Source organism: Magnolia sinica, chromosome 9 (genome assembly GCF_029962835.1).
Source record: "Magnolia sinica isolate HGM2019 chromosome 9, MsV1, whole genome shotgun sequence".
In the NCBI taxonomy this organism is placed as follows: Eukaryota; Viridiplantae; Streptophyta; class Magnoliopsida; order Magnoliales; family Magnoliaceae; genus Magnolia; species Magnolia sinica.
The window spans coordinates 28,127,186-28,146,259 of NC_080581.1; the positions used below are offsets into that span (position 1 = coordinate 28,127,186).

Consider the following 19,074-nt stretch of genomic DNA (forward strand, 5'->3'; position numbering starts at 1 on the left):
TTTACTATTAGCTGCAGTTCTTGGATTTGGGGCAGCAATGGTTTATTATCTACCATGCTGAAGTCAAAATACCTGGCGATGAGAAACTTGTTGGTACCTTCTTCTTTAGCATTGTATTTGAATTCCAGAGCGGCCCAGATCTCCTTTCCTGATGATGTCTGTTGGTACAGATCGTACAGGCAGTCGGAGAGAGCGTTCAGAATGTGTCCTCGACACAAGAGTTCGTCTTCGGCTCTTTTGGTGCGGGTAACTACTTGTTCAAGTATGTCTTTACAGGATGCTTTAGGTAGTGCTTGCAAATTTGGATGTAATATGTAATAGATCTTCAGTGCCGTCAGGAGAAATTTCAGCTTGTCTTGCCATCTTGTAAAATTGGTTCCATCGAACCGATCAAGACGTATCAAGTCCTGATTCATCAACTTGATGGATGAAACACTGTCGGCTTCCATCAGTAAATAATGCTTTAAGATTGTTGGAAATTATATAGATTAATGTATTTTTATATAATGTGGAAATCAAAAATTGCAAAATAATCAGAAATCAGGACAGGCTTAAGCATGTCTGAAACGCTGTCCTTAAAGTGTTATTTGCCCCTAATCAAGTGAATTGAGTATGCTGATAGATTACAGGCAAATAGCTTCTAGGATACGACGAGCCTGGAGTGGGTCTGCGTTCAGCAAACACGAAGGCCCACCAAATAGAACTCAATTACACACTTTCTGGCAGTATTACAGTATAAAGGAAAAAATCTTTTTGAACCGTCCTAGACCACACCGCTGGTCTGTTCTTCAAGCGAAGGTTTAAGCCTTGCTACGTTGCTGGAAACACTAGAATATATGAGTGGAGAGAGGCTGGCTGTCTTAGTTCGTATGGGTTTGCTGGAGTGAGTTGAGATGGATTGGAAACCCATCCAGGTCCTCCTTTTATAGGCTATGGTGGCTAGGGGGTTATGGTCCAGAGACTTAAATTCCATTAAGTCATTTCTGGCTGTTGGAAAATTAGTCGTTTTATGGCCGTTTTCTGACTGTTGTGCATGGGCCATTAAGCTTCTGCATGCTGACAATTGTGAGACAACAACTAGCCATTTTCTAGCTGTTGGGCTAGCCATGCAGCAGTTACAGCTGGACCCTGCACTAATGGCTCAGCTGTTACAGTTTCTGCTGTAACAGCTCTTTCCAGTCCCTTTATTTATATTGAGAGATTTCTCTCTCAGTCCTTCAGTCTCTCTGCTAACCAGCCACTCGCCATAACCAAGGTCGCGAAGGAGCGACCCTTTGCGACATGATGCGAAGTGCAAAGTACGCCACTAGCGCCTCCACAGCCACACTGCCTCACATGCCCACGCCCTCACACCAAGCCCGAGCCCGAGCGCGAGTGCACGCGTGGGTGTTCCAGTGCTACGCACCGGAACACACAAGGTCCATAGTCCACGGACTAGATAGGTAAATATTATAATACTCCACATCCTTCATATAAACCACTGTTTTTTCTCTTCTCTTTTTCATATGGGACTATCCCCAAAAACCCACAGAAAAGTGTTTTTGAAAATAACTTTTTATATTATATATTATTTTATTATTGAAATATATTTTATTAAAATCAATATTTTTTGCAACATTTTGTCGAGGGGAACCCTGCTAGACTGATTGAGGCGGGCCCTTATAACAAAATGCACAACCCTTATCGAATTAGGCTCATTCAAACTAGAGAGAGCCATCCCCGGATAATTAGCACAAGGTTGGTGTAGATAATACTAGGCATTGTATGATTAAAATTTATTGAAAATAAAGTATTAATTAACTAGCACTCACCGTAGGCATGGCACATATGAATGGATCTACAATCTTATTCGACTGAAGGCCCATTGGAGAAGAATTTTCTCATTGGATATTGACTGCAGATAGCTAGACTTGTTTTTCGAATCGCTCACGGTCTGCATCCAATGTGAAAAGACATACGAATCTACTTAGAAAACTGATGCACTGTCTCACCATACACATGTTCTTCATCTAACGTACAATGTAAGTCAAGTCTAGCTACAAAAGTCTTGGCTTATCTTCTCCAAACACTGAAAAAGTGTGGGGACAAAAGCTATGGCATGGTGTAGCCCATGTAACCTGAGCATGATAAAGTAATCTCTTCACATTACATGTAAAATATAGATATATCAATTGATTGTTATCCAAATAGTTTTCCCTGATTTGTAAGGTGAAATTGTCCAAACCAAACTTCGATGGAATGATGAAATGGTCCAACTCAAACATATATGGCGCTGATGGTTAGAATAGGTTGGATTAAGGTCTACACCACACCAGATCTACCCCAAACATCTCAGATTAAATACCCTCACATGGGTAGGAAGAACTTCTAGATCCACCCGTTGCTTGGACCATACGGCTTTAAGAAGTTAATACCTCATAAATGCGGATCCCCCCGGTATCCCCGCCACTGACAAGACTTGGGAGACCCACTATGATGTACGCGTTTTATATCGATGCCATCAATCAATTTTGGCTGCCAGCTCGGGCATGAGGTTAAAAACAAAAAAGAAAATAAAAAAGAAAAAGCAATGCGAAGGACGCGGATTTGCTACCGAACCCGACAGTAGCGAGTATACCCGTTGAGGTTACGTCACCATAACTTTTTCGGCCCCACCGTGATGTATTTACTGTATTCATACCATCCATACACTTGGAGAGATAATTTTAGGTCATGAGCCAGAGAATGTGGCAGACCCGAAGCTCAAGTGCAGCCCACCACAGAAAAAAAGTGGGGACAATGATGGCCGCCGTTGAAACTTTCCTAGGGCTCACCATGATGTTTATTTGAGATCCAACTTGTTTATAAGTTAATACATATATGGAATATGGAAAAAAAAAATATCAGCTTGATCGAAAACTTCTGTGGTCCAAATAAGTTTTTAATGGTAGGCATTTGATACCCAATGTTTTTTGTGGCGGGGTCCAGTTGAGATTTAGATCTGCCTAATTCTTTGGCTCATACCCTAAATTAATCTCTCCAAATGGATGGACGGTGTGGATACAACACATACATCATGGTGAGGCCCACAGAACGTGGTGACATTACTTAAGTAGCTAGACTCGCTACTGTCGAGTTTAGTGGCTAATACGCGTTACAGTCCAAAACTCACGTGGACCACACCGTTGGGAATTATGACACCAACCATTGAAACCTTCCTGTGTTCATACCGTCAAATACACCTGGATGAATGGAAACACAAATATCTTGATCTAAAACTTTTGTGGCTGTTAATAAGTTTTTAACGGTGGAGTGTTCATTCTCCATTATTTCCGGTGGTGTGGTCCATAGAGCCTTGGATATGCGTCAATTTTAAGTTCATCTCGTAAAATGAGCTGGAAAAATGGATAGATGGTGTTGATGCAAAATACATACATCGCAGTGGACCCCACAGCAATGCCACCAAGCAATAGGCCTCTGACAACAGGATCACACCAATACAAAGCATAAGGTAGGAACGAGCTCCAAACATCACAAGCAGTATCTGGTCGATTAAACACCTGCCATTCATCGTAAGAAATATTCTAGCAAAAAAAACTAGCCCTCAAGTCACTCATCACCACATGAAGTTTCAATCAAACAAGTCAAAATCGCTTATAATGGACGGCAATGAGCAAGCCTGTGGTTGGCTCAGGCCTACTCTAAATATTGATTTTTCTTAGCCCAGTCTTAGCCCATCGCCAGCTTTAATCATTCTACATATTCAACATCAATATCTACATTTTACTAATAAAAATATTCAACTACATTTTTTTCTATTAAATTTTTCAATAAACTGTTGGACGACAGATTGTACAATAGACATGTAAATATATTTGCAGTGAGATTGATGCAACCACATAATAAAAGCTGAGGAATCCGATGGCATGTTTAAATTAACCACACATTCAGGAGGACAAGCCTCCTCCATCCTAGATCCGACGGCAGAGATGTTGGCTAACTGAAAATCATGGCCGGAATTCAGTTTCGCATAGCAGGCAGGGCCTCAATGTAGTTGCCCCATCTTCATCCTACAGGGAATGAAGTCAAGTCTAAAGAAAAAAGAACAAAAAAAACACGATGCCCTGTCTTTTCCTTACACACTGAAAAATAGGTCTATGAACATAATCAATGCCTTGCCTCCGGTTTGAAAAGTATGCACAATTCACACCCCATGAATTCAATTGTACGAGTCCTACGGGCTTATTTGATTTCGCCAGTGCAAGGGTAAATACCACGTAAAAAAAAGTAGTAATTATTTCCCCAAGCATTTATAACATTTTCATCCCCAACTGATTTGACTGCTATTTTTGACACGAAAACCAAAAACATTACAAAATATATGTAAGTCCTGATGCATTTTGCTTATCCACACCGTTCATCCATTATGCCAGTTGAATTTATAACGGGAATAAAAAATTAAAGCATATCTAAAACTCAAGTGGACCAAGCTGTACGAAAAAAGAAATCGAATACTTACGGTTAAAAACTGTGGGGCCACTGCTTCTTTTGGCATGGGCCACTTGAGTATTGGACCTGCTTCATTTTTTGTCTAATGCTTCGAAATATTGTAGTAAAACAGATGGACGGAACTGATATAACATATACATTACCTTATGGTTTAAAAATTAAACTTACCTCTTTTGAATCAATTTCAAAGGCATATATTCCTATGAATTTTCAAACACAGTGAAATGGTAATAATTACATATTTATAGTGCATTTACCATTGCTTTGAAAAACAACAGGCCAGATGGATCTGATGGGATTAGGAGGGATGGGATGGATTTTAAGGTAATGATGGTGGTGCCAGTGGATTGGTTTAAGATCCATGGGATAACTGGGACAAGTTGGGGAGGTTTGTTTGGATTGTTTGCAATATCCCCGGATGACGAGAGTGACCTTGTTTGGATGGGGCATGGGATGGTGTCAATCACAGCCCTCCCCTGCTTTCCCCTGGAGGCCCATTGAAGATTCTGACTAAATGAATCACAGCCCGCAAAACTCGAATCGCTGCTTACATGAGTGCCAACGTTCTCTCCGTTCTTCTCCATTGCGATTGAATCCAATTTCTTAATTGGAGGGCCCGATTAACCGATGCAACGATTGAATTCTTCTTGACCGTCTGTGCGATCGCCTTCTTCATGACTCGAATCAAGGAACCTTTCTTCTTCTTCGATCTGAGTCGGAATGCATATTCCCTATGAGAGAAACTCTGCTGGAACTGATTCGAACCTCCATCCAACGGACCAGAAAAGATCCTATGATCAAGCAGGCCCGACAAGAACCTGTGTTCAATCGGGCCTAACAAGAAACCTCTTTCGATCGGTCCAGAATGGGTGATTACACCAATCGAGTCTGGATTCAACCGATGGAGAGGAGGAAGCGGGATTGAAGCGAATGAATCCGAGCTCTCGAAGGTCGCCGACACACAATCAAAGGAGAGAGAGAGAGAGAGAGAGAGAGAGAGAGAGAGAGAGAGAGAGAGAGAGAAACCAAAGGAAAGGGACAAGATTAGGAGGGATTTCGCAATCCCTTCATATCCTCCTCAGATCCGTCGATGTATTCGGATTGACTAAAATCCATCGCCGTCCAAATAGGCAAGGGATGGGATTAAGAGAGACTTTACGAATCCCTCTTAATCCCGCTCAATCCGCCCAGCCAAACGGGCCCTAAGATAATACGGTAAAGCTCATCGACCAATTGATGCCATTCAAAATGCTTTACCCACTTTAGATGGTAAAATGGTTAAAATCAAACTTTGATGGGATGGTCCCAGCTATTTGATTAGTGTGGGAAATTGAAGTTTGATAGATGAAATGGTCTTGTTTACACTCATTTTCTGCACTTGACATAGACCAACGGGAAGATGTTATGTGGAGATGCACTCATAATTGTACTATGTGCTTGGAATAATCAGAATCATATTAGTGTCAAGGGCGATGGTTAGAAAGCTCCATAAGATAGAAAAAGATTTTGCTACCTACTGAAATCACAATTTCAAGGTTCACAAGAGTGGTTACCAATACAAAAGGGATACTTGATGTCGAGCTGCAGATCAAGACCTTTAAGGTCATGACAACATTTTTCTTCATCAAACCAAATACCAATTTGTAGACACCCCACCCAAGTTAACATCTCGAGAAGGCTAAGACAATCCAAGAATCATGGTCATACCTTAAACCAAACTCTGATCCCAGCTTAACCCTAAAAAACCAACCTGAAAGTCTCAAATTGCCAACCCGCAACTAGAAACCGTGATCCAAACCGTTCAATCCACATATAGCCCTATCCTTGCCCTATACCCTGATTATGACCCCTTTACCCAAAACTAAACCCACCTATCTGAGCCATAAAACCCCAAAAGGAGACCATCGGATGAACCAACACATCAGGTAAGGCCTGCACGTTCGAGCCCGGCCCGAACCTATGCCCGACGGTAGTCTGACTACTGGTGGTGCTCAGTGTGCCGCCACTTGCGGCCCGCGTGTGGACATCTGGGGACAGCTATCCCAGAGTCCGAAAGTCAACTCTTTTAAGAAATTACCCCCATATCCGAGCTTATTTACCCTTTTACCAACCCCATTAGCCAATGAGAGTGCGCCATGTGGCGTCTCTCTCCCTCCAACCAATCACCTCTTGCCACATTAGCTTTCACCCTTCCCAAACCCAAAAATTACCATGGGACCATTGGAGAAGGCTATAAATAGCCCTCTCCTCTTCACATTTTCACCAAGCCATTCTCATTTTCCAAGCTTAAGAGAGTGAGAAAGAAAGAGAGTGAGGAGGAGAGTCAAGGAAAGGGAAGGAGCTCCCAACCCTTCAAAGTTCTGATCTTTCAAGCCACCCCTTAGCCTTTCCTCTTGACCTCTCTGACCCATCCAACTTAGCCCAACTTGATCATGGTTCAGCTCATGTCTTAGTCTACCTGAGAATTAAGCCAAAGATCCATTCATTTCACATATAAGCATTCATCATGACATCTATTCCCTTCTTAACCCCCTTGCTTCTCTAGATTTCTAACGAACGTATGCTCTGTGACTTGCCGAACATCGGATCCTGTCACTTCAGAAATTCCTAGTAATCTAGTTCACTTTTCTTTACCCTTTTTACATAAGCATCATCACATCCGCTTTCTAAACTCATCGTTGGACGTATGCTCTGTGGCTTGCCGAAATCTTGGATCTCGCTGCATCAGAAACCCACATGTGACTAGTCCCATCATAACCACATCATCATCATCCATTGAGATTATTTTACCACACTAAGTAGAGACCGTACATTTGTATGGGCAGAGAGGGTGCCTAATCCCTTCCCTCTTTGTAACCGAGGTCACTTACCCGGAATTTCATATCGCAGATCAGGAGTCAACCTAAGGAAGAAGAGTCGTCAGATTTCTCTAACCTTACATATTCCGTGGTTCTAGTCGACTGTGGGATTTCGAGATTATTCGGCTAGTGGCGACTCCAATGTCCACAAATAAGCCTAATCACTTTCACCACTAAAACATAACACGCCAAAACAACGTAGGCGCCGACTCCCAGTGTCTACAGAATGGCGACTCCAGTGGGGATAGGCTAGACTGCCCTAGCTGTGACATGACTCGAAAGTGTGTGATACTTTAATTTCAAGGGAAATCATTATTACATTCCTACAAAAACGAAAGAAAACCTTTGGCTTGCATTTTCTTAGGCACATATTCGAACCATGACCACTCGATCCCACGCAAGCATGACCTCTCAAGCTACTCATGAAGAAGAGCCGACAACTCAACCAGTTCTTGAAACATTAACACCCGCACCGACACCTACACCTGCGCCACTACCAGTAGCTCCAACAGATCCTCAGGCCAACACAGCCACGCAAGAGCTACTGCTTCAAACAATGCAAGAGTTACTACTTCGCCTAGTGCCAAGTACCACACCAACTACACAGGCAACCCAGCCTAGTGTACAAAACATCTCACTCCCTTAGACCCCTTTTGCCTTCTCTCTCGTTCCCCTAGCAAATCCTGTGCCCCCTCTCCTGGAAGAGTCAGCACAAGATCAACAGCAGCTAATAATTGTGAGCAACTCTCCCACACATCTCTACTCAGCACATCACAACAATCAGGTTACAACACAAGTTCCCCCTCGTGGGAACCATAGACAAGAACTGGCGGATGCCCATGAAGGTGGCCAGTTTCGAGTCTAACTCACTCCCCCTAACGGGAGTAACATGCTGGAATTGTCAGATACCCCAGGCAGGAGCCATTTCCAAACATCACACTCTCCCCCGAAAGGGAGCGAAATTCAATTCCAGCTACCTCCCGCCACCGGGAGCCTACCATCTTTCCAACAACCCCCATTCTTGATCCGTACGAAGAGGAAGCAGCACAAGCCCTATAGCAAGGGGTAAGATATCCATAGCAAGGCAAATCAGAAATTGAAGAGTTACGAGGGAAGTTACAAATGGTGTAAAGTCAGCTTCAGAGACAGCAAGGAATGGATCACCCATCCACCAAATTCAGGGACCTTTGTCCCTTCCCAGATGCCCGAGCACCACCAAACTTCAAGGTATCAAAATTCAAGAGGTATGATGTAGGGGGTGCCCCACAGCACACCTAAAAGCATTTTACGGGGAACTCAGTGCGATAGCAGGAAATGATGGAGCCTTAATATGACTTTTCCAGAAATCCCTTAAGGGTGATGCTTTGGATTGGTACACCTCCTTGGACAACCATCAAATCAGAACCTGGGAAAAGCTCTCCCAGGCATTCATTGACAGGTTCTCATACAATTTGAATATGGCTTCAAGAAGATCTGACCTGGCTGCCCTGAGATAAAAAAAAGTAATGAGTCCTTATTAGCATACGTAGGACGATAGTGAGCCATGACGGCTTGAATGAGAAACCTCATCGATGACGAGGAGCAGATATCCATGATTGTACATTCAGTAAATCCCAGCATTTCAAGATATCTAATCTCATATCCATAAGTAAATTTCTCTCAACTCATCCGGGCTGGAGAGCAAGTGGAAGCCGGGATCAGGGCTTGAACCATTTCCCCTTGGCCACACCAGGCCCCTTCAATCAAAAGAAACAAAGTCGAGAGGAATCCCGTTGGATACAGGAATGGAAACAACACTGAACAACATTGTCACCAATACTCAAGGCAATCGATATGTTCCACAACCGGAGCCACAACAAGATAGGCAATACCGACCACTGTTGAATAGGCAATACAACCATAGTAAACCCAACAGGGATATCAGGCATAGTCACCTCAACAACAATCGCAACAGCCTAGGGGGAATGCGCAAGGTCCATACAAGCGGGCAATGTAGGAAGGAAGTTCACCCCTTTAGCACAAACATACAGTTAGGTTCTGACAATGCTAATGCAAAAACAACTTTTGACACCGCTCCAGCTACGACTTCCACCTAATCCCTTGCCACTTGGTTACAATGAAAATCAATATGCGCATATCACCAGGCTCCTGGCTATCTAACGGACCATTGCTTCGCTTTGAAACATGCGATCCAAGATTTGATCGAAGGCCAAAAGATTGCGATCACCCCGCAGGCCAACAATATGGCTCAGGCCAACATTCTCCAAAATCCCCTGCCATTGCATCAAGTGGGACCCAGTACATCTAGCACCTCTATCGTCAACCACATTGAAGGAGGGCAACCCACACACTCCTCTCCACATCATTCCATACAAGCAATCATGCCCGATACAACAAAACGGATGTGGGGATACCAACATGCATCATCTCCTAGGCCACAAGTATTCCTTGAAGCACCACCAGCAACACAACTTCTTATTTTCCTTGAAGCAGCACTAGCAACACAACCTCTTATTTTCCTTGAAGCAGCACCTGCAACACAGTCTCTTGTATTCCTTGAAGCAGCGCCTAATAGGTCACACCCTCAGCATCTCGCCCCCTAAGGGGCACACTCAACTCCATCCTCAGTACATCCAAAAAGGTAAAATTCTGAACCTGTTGTTCTCTCGATAGGCCTCCCCGATCTAGCCCCGCTAACCTTGCAAGGGGCACCCCCGGTTTAAGCCCCAAGCTTCTTAATGCCACATCAACTAGCACATGCCCAGAGGAACTCTCCCATACATCAAGTGAAGAAAGAAAATCTCAATATCAAGTCTCACCAAGACTTGATAGCACCTCAAAAGAAATCATCAAGTCCGTCATAAATAATTCCAGCCACAACCCCTCAGTATCAAGAACCAATGATATATCTGGAAGGAAGAACGGTTCCCTCCTACAACCCGAAAGCAGTCCCATGGCATTACCCAGAATGCGCCGAAGTGGGCAACAACCGGAGATATTTTAGGAGAGATAACCAGAACTCAAAAGAGATTCGGGGAACTTTGTTAGGAACCACCTGCAAAACCGATGCTGCTTATAACATAGCAGCCCAACTTAAAACCATTCCCGCACAAATATCCATCTGGGAACTCCTATGCACATCGAGATCGCATCGAGAAATCTTTGCGAAAACATTGAATGATGCCCATATCTCCTCTGATGTACCTCTCGAAATGGTGGTAAGTATGATTAGACAACTCCTCGCACCACAGGCCATCACTTTCTCTGATGAGGAACTGCCACCTAAAGGGCGTAAACATGATGCTCACTAAACATAGTTGCTCATCACAAGAATTTCAAAATCCCACTTGTGCTCATTGACAATGGATCTAGCCTTAACGTTTGCCCTTCGAGAACTACTGAACAGTTAGGGATAGAACCGTCTTCTTTTAGACCCAGTACCATGAGTGTCAGGGCCTTTGATAACTCCCGAGGACAGGTAGAGGCAGAAATTGACCTTGAATTGCAAATTGGACCAGACATGACCCTTGTTACATTTCAGGTCATTGATATCCCTGCCTCATTTAACCTTCTGTTGGGGCGGCCATGGCTCCATGCTGTTGGAGCCATCCCATCTATCCTCCATCAAAGGGTTAAATTCCCTTCGGGAAATCGGATCATTTCAGTATTGCCGAGCCAGAAACTATATTACCGGTGACGGTCGATATCCCAGAAATTGACTCCCAGTGATCGCCGTTCAGCATGCAGAGGATGACATATCATATCACAGCTTCGAATTCGAAAATATGAATGCAATCGCCAATCCTCGACCTCTCGCTCTTGAATATGTCATCCCCCTTACTGAGCGATTAATCCTGAACTACCGTACTGAATTCCATGAAAAAGGTATGGTGATAAAACTAGCACGTGCCAACATACAGAAACAGGGACTGAGATATCAGCCGACATTAGAGGATCAAGCTGAAAGGCCAAAAAAGGTCAATTGTTTAAGTGCACACCCATCAAGTTCATCAAGGCTGGGACAGTTTGTGAAGACACAATGATTTCCCCTGAGGACTACCTCCAGCAGCTCGAACTCTCAGAATATTCTAACCAGGAGTCTATCTGGCCACCAATAAGGTGGGATAAGATCCTCAGGGCATCAAAGGCACATAGGACACTAGAGGCAGAACCCCCAGACCCATCTCATGAGGCTAGGGGCATTAAAAAAGGTCCACCCACGAGAGACCCAGAACTAGGAGTGCCACTTGAAGGAAACACAGGCAAGAATGGAGAGACACCCAGTTCCACCCACAGTCAAGAGGACATATCCTCGCCACCAGCTCAGCAGCATAAGGGGCAAAAGCAGCCCATCCATTAGGTTGAGAAGGGAAAGTGGCCTGCCCTTGACTGGACGGACGCCAATGTCCCATCATCGAATGAACCTGTGGAGTTAGAAGAACTCCAACTTCTAGGTGAAGAGATCGAATCTGATTCCAACTCTGAGCCCAGCCCGGCAGACATCGTGGTCATCAGGACAGGTGACCCACAAGAACAAACAAGTCAGAACAACAGCATCGAAAGGGGGAAAGAACTAAGATGGACAGCCATCCCCCTAACAATCGAATCAGCCGGCAAATCATTCATGGATGTCGGCCTAAAAAAAAGCTAATGTAAATAGTAGTTGGTACCCCGAATTAGGACAAGACCAATCATAGTTTTTAACACCGTCCTATTCGGGATACCTTGGCAACACAAAAAAAAATCAGAAAATTTTCAAAACACAAAAAAAAAAAAAATTAAATATTCTTCAAAATCACAAAACATTAGAAAATTCTCAAAATACAAAAATAATAGAAAAACTTTTAAAATTCACTGTGCCAAACATTTCACACACGACGCAAGAGTCTAAGGTCAACTCATATGATTTCGATCTAGAGTTGGACTTTGAGCTCATGGGTTTGGATGAAGCCCTAGATGAGAGAAATGATGATACAGCTCTCGAATTCGAGGATTCTCTCGAAAAATTTGAAACAAAGGCCAATGTTGTAGCAGACGATTTCAAAATTGTGAATTTAGGGTCAATGGAACTCCCCAGAGAAGTGCGCATCGGAGGATCACTCTCCCCGGAATACAAGCAGAGGATGATGGAGTTTCTGAAACCAAGGTTATCCAACTTTGCTTTCTCTTATGAAGACATGCCAGGGCTCGATGAAGATCTGGTGGTGCACCATTTGCCAATAAACCCAACATGAAGCCTGTCAAGCAAAAGCTGCAGAAACTGAAGCCAGAATGGGCCCTGAAGATCCATGATGAAGTCATTAAGCAATACAACGTGAGATTCTTGGTAGTCTCCAACTACCCAAAATGGCTCGCAAATATCGTACCAGTTCCAAAGAAGGATGGAAAAGTTAGGATGTGCATCGATTTTAGTGACCTTGACAAAGCAAGCCCTACAGACGACTTCCCTCTGCCCCACATAGACACACTGGTTGATAATACTACTGGACACAAGATCATCTCCATCATGAATGGCTTCTCAGGCTACAATCAGATCAAGATGGCCATCAAAGATCGTAAGAAGACTTCCTTCATCACACCATGGGGAACTTTCTGCTATTGAGTTATGCCCTTTGGGCTGAAGAATGCAGGAGCTACATATCAGCGAGCCATGACTGCCTTGTTCCATGACATGATAAACAAGAAAATGGAAGTCTACATGGACGACATGATCGTCAAGTCTCGCACGATCGAAGGACACTTCGAAGATCTCAAGAAGCTTTTCGACATGCTAGAAAAGTTCAAGCTCTGTCTTAACCTGCAAAAATGTGTCTTCGGTGCAACCGGAGGCAAGCTGTTAGGCTTCATTGTTAGCGAAGATGGCATCCGGGTAGACGAGACCAAGACTAAGGCAATCATCGAAATGCCACCACCCAAGACTGAAAAAGAAATTCGGGGCTTCCTCGGGTGAATCCAGTATATCAGCCAATTCATCGCACAGCTCACTCCAGTCTGTGAGCCCATATTCAAGCTACTACGAAAGAACTCTCCAAAGGAATGGAATGACAATTATCAGGCAGCCTTCGACAAGATCAAGAAGTACCTACTAAATCCTCCAGTGCTCAGGCCACCTACTCCAGGTAGGCCATTACTGCTATATATCTCCGTCGCAGCAGAAGCAATCAGATGCATTCTTGGCCAACACGATGATACGGGAAGAAAGGAGCAAGCGATCTACTATCTAAGCCGACGGTTCACAAGCTACGAAGCCAAATACTCCCACTTAGAGAAGACGTACCTCGCCCTAGTTTGGGTAACACAATGGCTATAACAGTATATGATCGCTCACCCAATCCTTCTGCTCGCTCGCATGGATCTGTTGAAGTACTTGTTCGAAAAACCAGCACTAACGGGCAGGATCGCAAAATGGCAGCTATTGCTTTCAGAGTTTGACATCACATATGTCACCTAGAAAGCAATCAAGGGGCAAGCACTAGCCAACCACTTAGCAACACATTCTCTGCCTGATTACCAACCACTGAAGACCTTCTTCCCTAACGAAGACATCCTCCAGATTGAGGAAGAAGAAGAAAGAAAGGCAGGAGAATGGACACTCTTCTTTGATGGAGCTGCAAACTCAAAAGGGAGTGGAGTAGTCACCATAATCTACTCTCCCAATGACGTCCCAATCCCCATATCCAGGCGATTGGCATTCCAATGCACCAACAATGTAGCTGAATATGAAGCATGCATCGCCGGTCTAAGAGAAGCCGTCATCCTCAACGTAAAGAAGTTACGAGTCTTCGGAGACTCACAACTCATCATCAATCAGATAAATGACGATTGGAAGACTAAAGATCAAAAGCTGATCCCATATTATGTCTACCTAGAAAATTTAATCGAGGAATTCAACAAAATCACATTCTCTTACATGCCCCGAGTCAAGAACCAATTTGTAGACGCTCTGGCTACCTCGCTTCAATGTTAGAGATCCCAAAAGGAGTTGCTGAATGGGAACTCACTGTCGAACTCCAGGAGGAACCCGCATTCTGCCTACAGATCGACAAAGCTGAACCTCCCTCGAATGATCAACCATGGTATATAGACATTAAGGAATATCTCGAACATCAAAAGTACCCGGAAGGAACAACACCAGTCGATCGTCACACCATCCAACGGTTAACGGCACAGTTCGTGATCACTGGGGGCATCCTTTACAAGCGATTATTCAACCAAGTCCTTCTCCGCTGTGCGGATGAGACAGAAGCAACACAGATCATGTCTGAAATCCACGAAGGAATATGCGGCTCACATATGAATGGACACATGATGGCAAAGAAGATCCTACGACTCGGCTACTATTAGCTCACAATGGAGACGGATTGCTGCAAACATGTCAGGAAATACTTTAAGTGTCAGGAACACGCGAACCAAATTCATGCGCTTACTTCCGAGCTCTACAACCTGACGGCACCGTGGCCCTTCTCTGTATGGGGACTGGACATCATCGGCAAGATCAGTCCCAAAGCTTCAAACGGGCATGAATACATCCTGGTGGCAGTAGATTACTTCGCCAAATAGATAGAGGCAGCATCATACACCACCATCGTAGCGTCTTATGTGGTCAAGTTTATGAAGAACAATATCGTTAGCCGCTATGGGGTCTCTCAAGCCATTATTACTGACAACGGAACTCCGTTTGTCAATAAAAGGATGAGCGATTTCCTCGACAAGTTCAAGATCCAACGCCATTGATCAAGTCCCTACCGTCCTCAAATGAATGGTGGGGTCGAAGCTGCAAACAAAACTATCATCCGCATACTAGAGAAGAAGGTGAAGACATATCGTGACTGGTCGAAGATACTTCCTTATGCACTCTGGGCCTATTGGATGTCTGTATGGTCTGCTACAGGCGCAACTCCATACAAACTCGTATACAGAATGGGAGCGGTGCTGCCAGTCAAAATCGAAATCTCATCACTCTGGGTACTACTAGAAAGTGAAGTCGAGGAAGGCGAGTGGCAACAAGCAAGGTATGATCAACTGCATTTGGTAGATGAAAAGCGCATGAGAGCACTAAGCCACTCCCAATGTTATCAAAGAAGGATCGCTCGGGCTTACAACAAGAGGATCCGAAGAGGAGCTTCAAAGTCGGAGACATGGTCATGACATGCATCCTACTGCCTCACTTACCAGATCACAGAGGAAAGTTCAAACCATCGTGGCACGAGCTGCTGATCATTCGGGAAGTACTTCCAAGAGGCGCTCTTTAGCTCACCAATTTGAAAGGAGAAGATCTTCCCGATCCTTTCAACGTTGATAACATGAAAATCTATCACAGGTAACCATACCTATCCTTATCAACGATTACAATCACGAAGCTGCACCCATCACTTGCCCACTAAAAACAAAAATACCCATTACCTCTCCCATCAGAAACACCTATCATTTCTGCACAAAAGAAAGAGAAAATCAAAGCAAAGAAAAAAAAAGAGAGAGAAAAGAAAAAGAAAAAAAAGGGGTAGGAAGCAAAGGGAAATAGAAAAAGAAAAAGAAGAAAATCCTAAAAAAAGAAAACCCAGAAAAAGAAGAGGAGAAGTCCATCCCACATCCACAAATAATCCAAACAAAAGCAGCTTATGATTGTACTCAAAGACAAGGACAGGAAAGCCACCAGTTGGCTGGCTATGAAGGAAGTCTCTCTATCACTCCCAGCGTTCAAAAAAAAAAGAAATACATGTGTAAGCAAAACGGGCAAAGTGAAAACCTAAAAGGGTGCCTCGAGTAAAAACAACACGCATGTAGCGGACTTGGTGAAAAACTTGAAAAGGCACCAAGGGTAAAAATAGCACGGCTGCAAAGGGGCGGGTAAGATCAAAAACTTAGGATGTAGTGAAAATCCGAAACGACGCTACGGGCAAAAATGACAGGAAGCCAGTCGTAGTGAAAACCTGAAAAGGCGCTATAGGCAAAAATGACAAGAAATAAAAAAAAATACAATAAAAGTGCAGGTATAGAAGAAGCCAAGGCAGCACGCACCGCAGTGAGATACAAAGAAAGTTCAACTTCGGATCAGTATTCTATCAAACTCTGCTCAAATCCATAGGATGCGATCCCGGACACCCTCTCAGAGACCAAGACCCTAAACGTGGGCTGAGCCCAAGATTCTAATCCCAATCACCCAAAGCACAACTCCAAACACAAGCAAACACTGGCAAATTCGGCACAAACAAAATTTTATTTCCATTTCTGTGAAAATCTTTTTACAAGTACTTTGCTTTCTTTAAAAAATCTTTCATGCATGCAAAATAAGCAGTCGACTAAAAAACAAGGATCACAGGTAAACTCTTATCCCTCGTATATCGATAATCTCTACCTGAGCCTCTCTATCTCCATGCGCAGGTAAAAGGCCTCATCCTTATCTAGGTGATGTACCGCAAGCATGCTCTCATCATACCGCCGTCCCACTGCCAGTCAACGAGCCATATCCTCACACGCATGGCGAAGGACAGCGATCTCGATGATCAAGTGACCATGTGTGGCTAGCAAGAAAGACAGATCGATGAAAGGTCGCTCCTCAAATGCCTTAAATGAATCGTCAACGTTGAAGAAGATGAAGTGGCATCGCCCACCATGTCCTATTCAGTAGCCTCGTCCGCGAAATGCCAGTCAGGGACCTAATAATAAAGTGACTGCTAGGCCACCCATCACTGGTATGGTACTGTGGTCAAAGGAGGTGCCTAAGACTAGAGCCCCAAAATTGTCGCAACCAAAGATCCCTACCAGGAAATCTAGACTCGCCTGTATAAAGCAGTCAAATCAGAAGGAAGAGAAGCATGTCCAAATCCTGAAAAGGTGAACTCTGGGATATCCTGCCAGAAACCAAACTGACGAAGGAATCGCATGGGATGATAAGAGCAGTACCCATGAAGACCTAGTAGTAGTAAAGGAGTGCGAACCGCACTACAGATCAATGGTGAGCGACAGAGCCAGGGAGCCTCCCAGCTAATCTCCCACCCTCGAAGCTGGGAGAACATGTAACGGTAAAGCGACTCAGTGGCCTCAGCACTAAGGGGAAAGCCATCAATCAACAGAGAGAGCACGTCATCATGGCGGGAATCGGGCCACACGAGCGGAGGAGTCATAAAAAGATACTCCCACAGCCACACCTGGAAAATATAAGTCAAGCTCAAGTTGCAAACAATATAGTAAGGGAAAGGATCAGAGCAAAAAGTACCTGAAGGAATGAACAGCAACCCCAGAGAATGCGGGTTTGCCCGAGTGAGCACTTGGTCAGCCCCAAAAAGAGCTCCGCTAGCACCACAGAAATAATGCTCCTATGATGCAAGACAGACCGAATACATCTAGCAGAACTGCCAACGATGACTGTCGCCATCCAGAGAAAAGGAGCTTGGCTAAAACACAGAATATCAATACATTCAAGCACTGAAGCTGGCGATCTGACCCAAGACCTCCACGGGTGGTAAAGCGGCGATCATACAGGACCTCAAGTGAAAGCTCACCAGCCTCACCCTCTACAGTAGGAAGAGTAACAAGAAATCCTAACCAGGAGATCAGATTAATGGGACGAATCAGCTCAGATGAAGGAACATAAGGCTCTTAGGTGAGAGGGAGACCAGACAAGCGCACAAACTCCTTCAACGATGGACCCATCTTTAGATCATTGAAAGAAAATAGGTTTAGCACTGGAACCCAATCAAACGAAGCCGCACTCAACAGTCGCCAGTCCAAGCAAACCTGGTGGAAGTGAAGGACCTCTCGGAAGCCCAAAGAATCAGCTCAAAGATCTCAGGCTCAGTCAAGCTCTCGATCCAGATATGCAATCGCTTAGAACAAGTGCCACGTGGCTGCAACCGACAAATCCGGACAGGCACACCCTCCACAATCTGGAAACCAAGATCCATAGGTGAGTTGTCAAAAATAGGCATCCCCTCATCCAACAGGTCAATCTCATGGTGTCGAAAGAAACCTGACTCCCCATTGCATCTCGAAGAGTATCCTAAAAAGCTACAATAGGTGGACCCGAGTATCCAATGATCACCACATCAGGCGCAGTCTGGAAGACAGATGCCCCAAGAGCCGTAACACCTAAAGTATCCCAATGGCTGACCGGATCTATACCCTGATCCCTGACAACGGCTGACTGCCCCATCACTGCTTCGAAATCTGTACCAAAGATCTGACTAAGACCATTCACAAGAAGTCCACCATCCGTCAAATCTAAACCGCTTAAATCACCAAGATGGAGCTCACCACCCATCTGGACCCGATCCATTCCATCCACACCATCCACTGCTGTCAATATATCATCCCCAACATGCAAAGATGGCCCACCAAAATCCAGACTATCCACCATCTCCCCCACATCCAATGGCCCACCAAACAAGGAACTATCAAAATCATCAAGTCCATCTAACCCATCAAACCCATCAAAGCCATCCAATCCTTTCGAATCAACTTCATACCCTCCATCAACGGTGGTAGGAACCATGCCATAAATGGCATTTATCTCCTCACCACTAACCACCATCAAAGGATCCCTTCCACCATTTATGGACCCACCAACCTCACTTATGAACCCATCAATCCCCTCATCATGGCCATCCATAATGGCTCCAAAAAGGGAAGAGTCAAAAGGAGAAGAAGACAATGGAAAAATCAGAGAGAAAGAGAGAGAGATGTAAAAGGTGAATCGGACAATCTGAACAAGAAGGAATAAACAGGATAA

The 19,074-nt window shown here is 44.4% G+C and overlaps 1 protein-coding gene across 1 annotated transcript; it reads left to right on the forward strand.

Annotated features, from left to right (window-relative positions):
- The first annotated feature begins 13,646 nt into the window (after nt 1-13,646).
- On the forward strand, nt 13,647-14,313 carry LOC131254920 (uncharacterized). Its single transcript, XM_058255623.1, has 2 exons — nt 13,647-13,772; nt 13,870-14,313. Exons 1-2 carry the CDS (start codon nt 13,647-13,649, stop codon nt 14,311-14,313), a joined length of 570 nt encoding a protein of 189 aa, XP_058111606.1.
- The last annotated feature ends 4,761 nt before the right edge of the window (nt 14,314-19,074 follow it).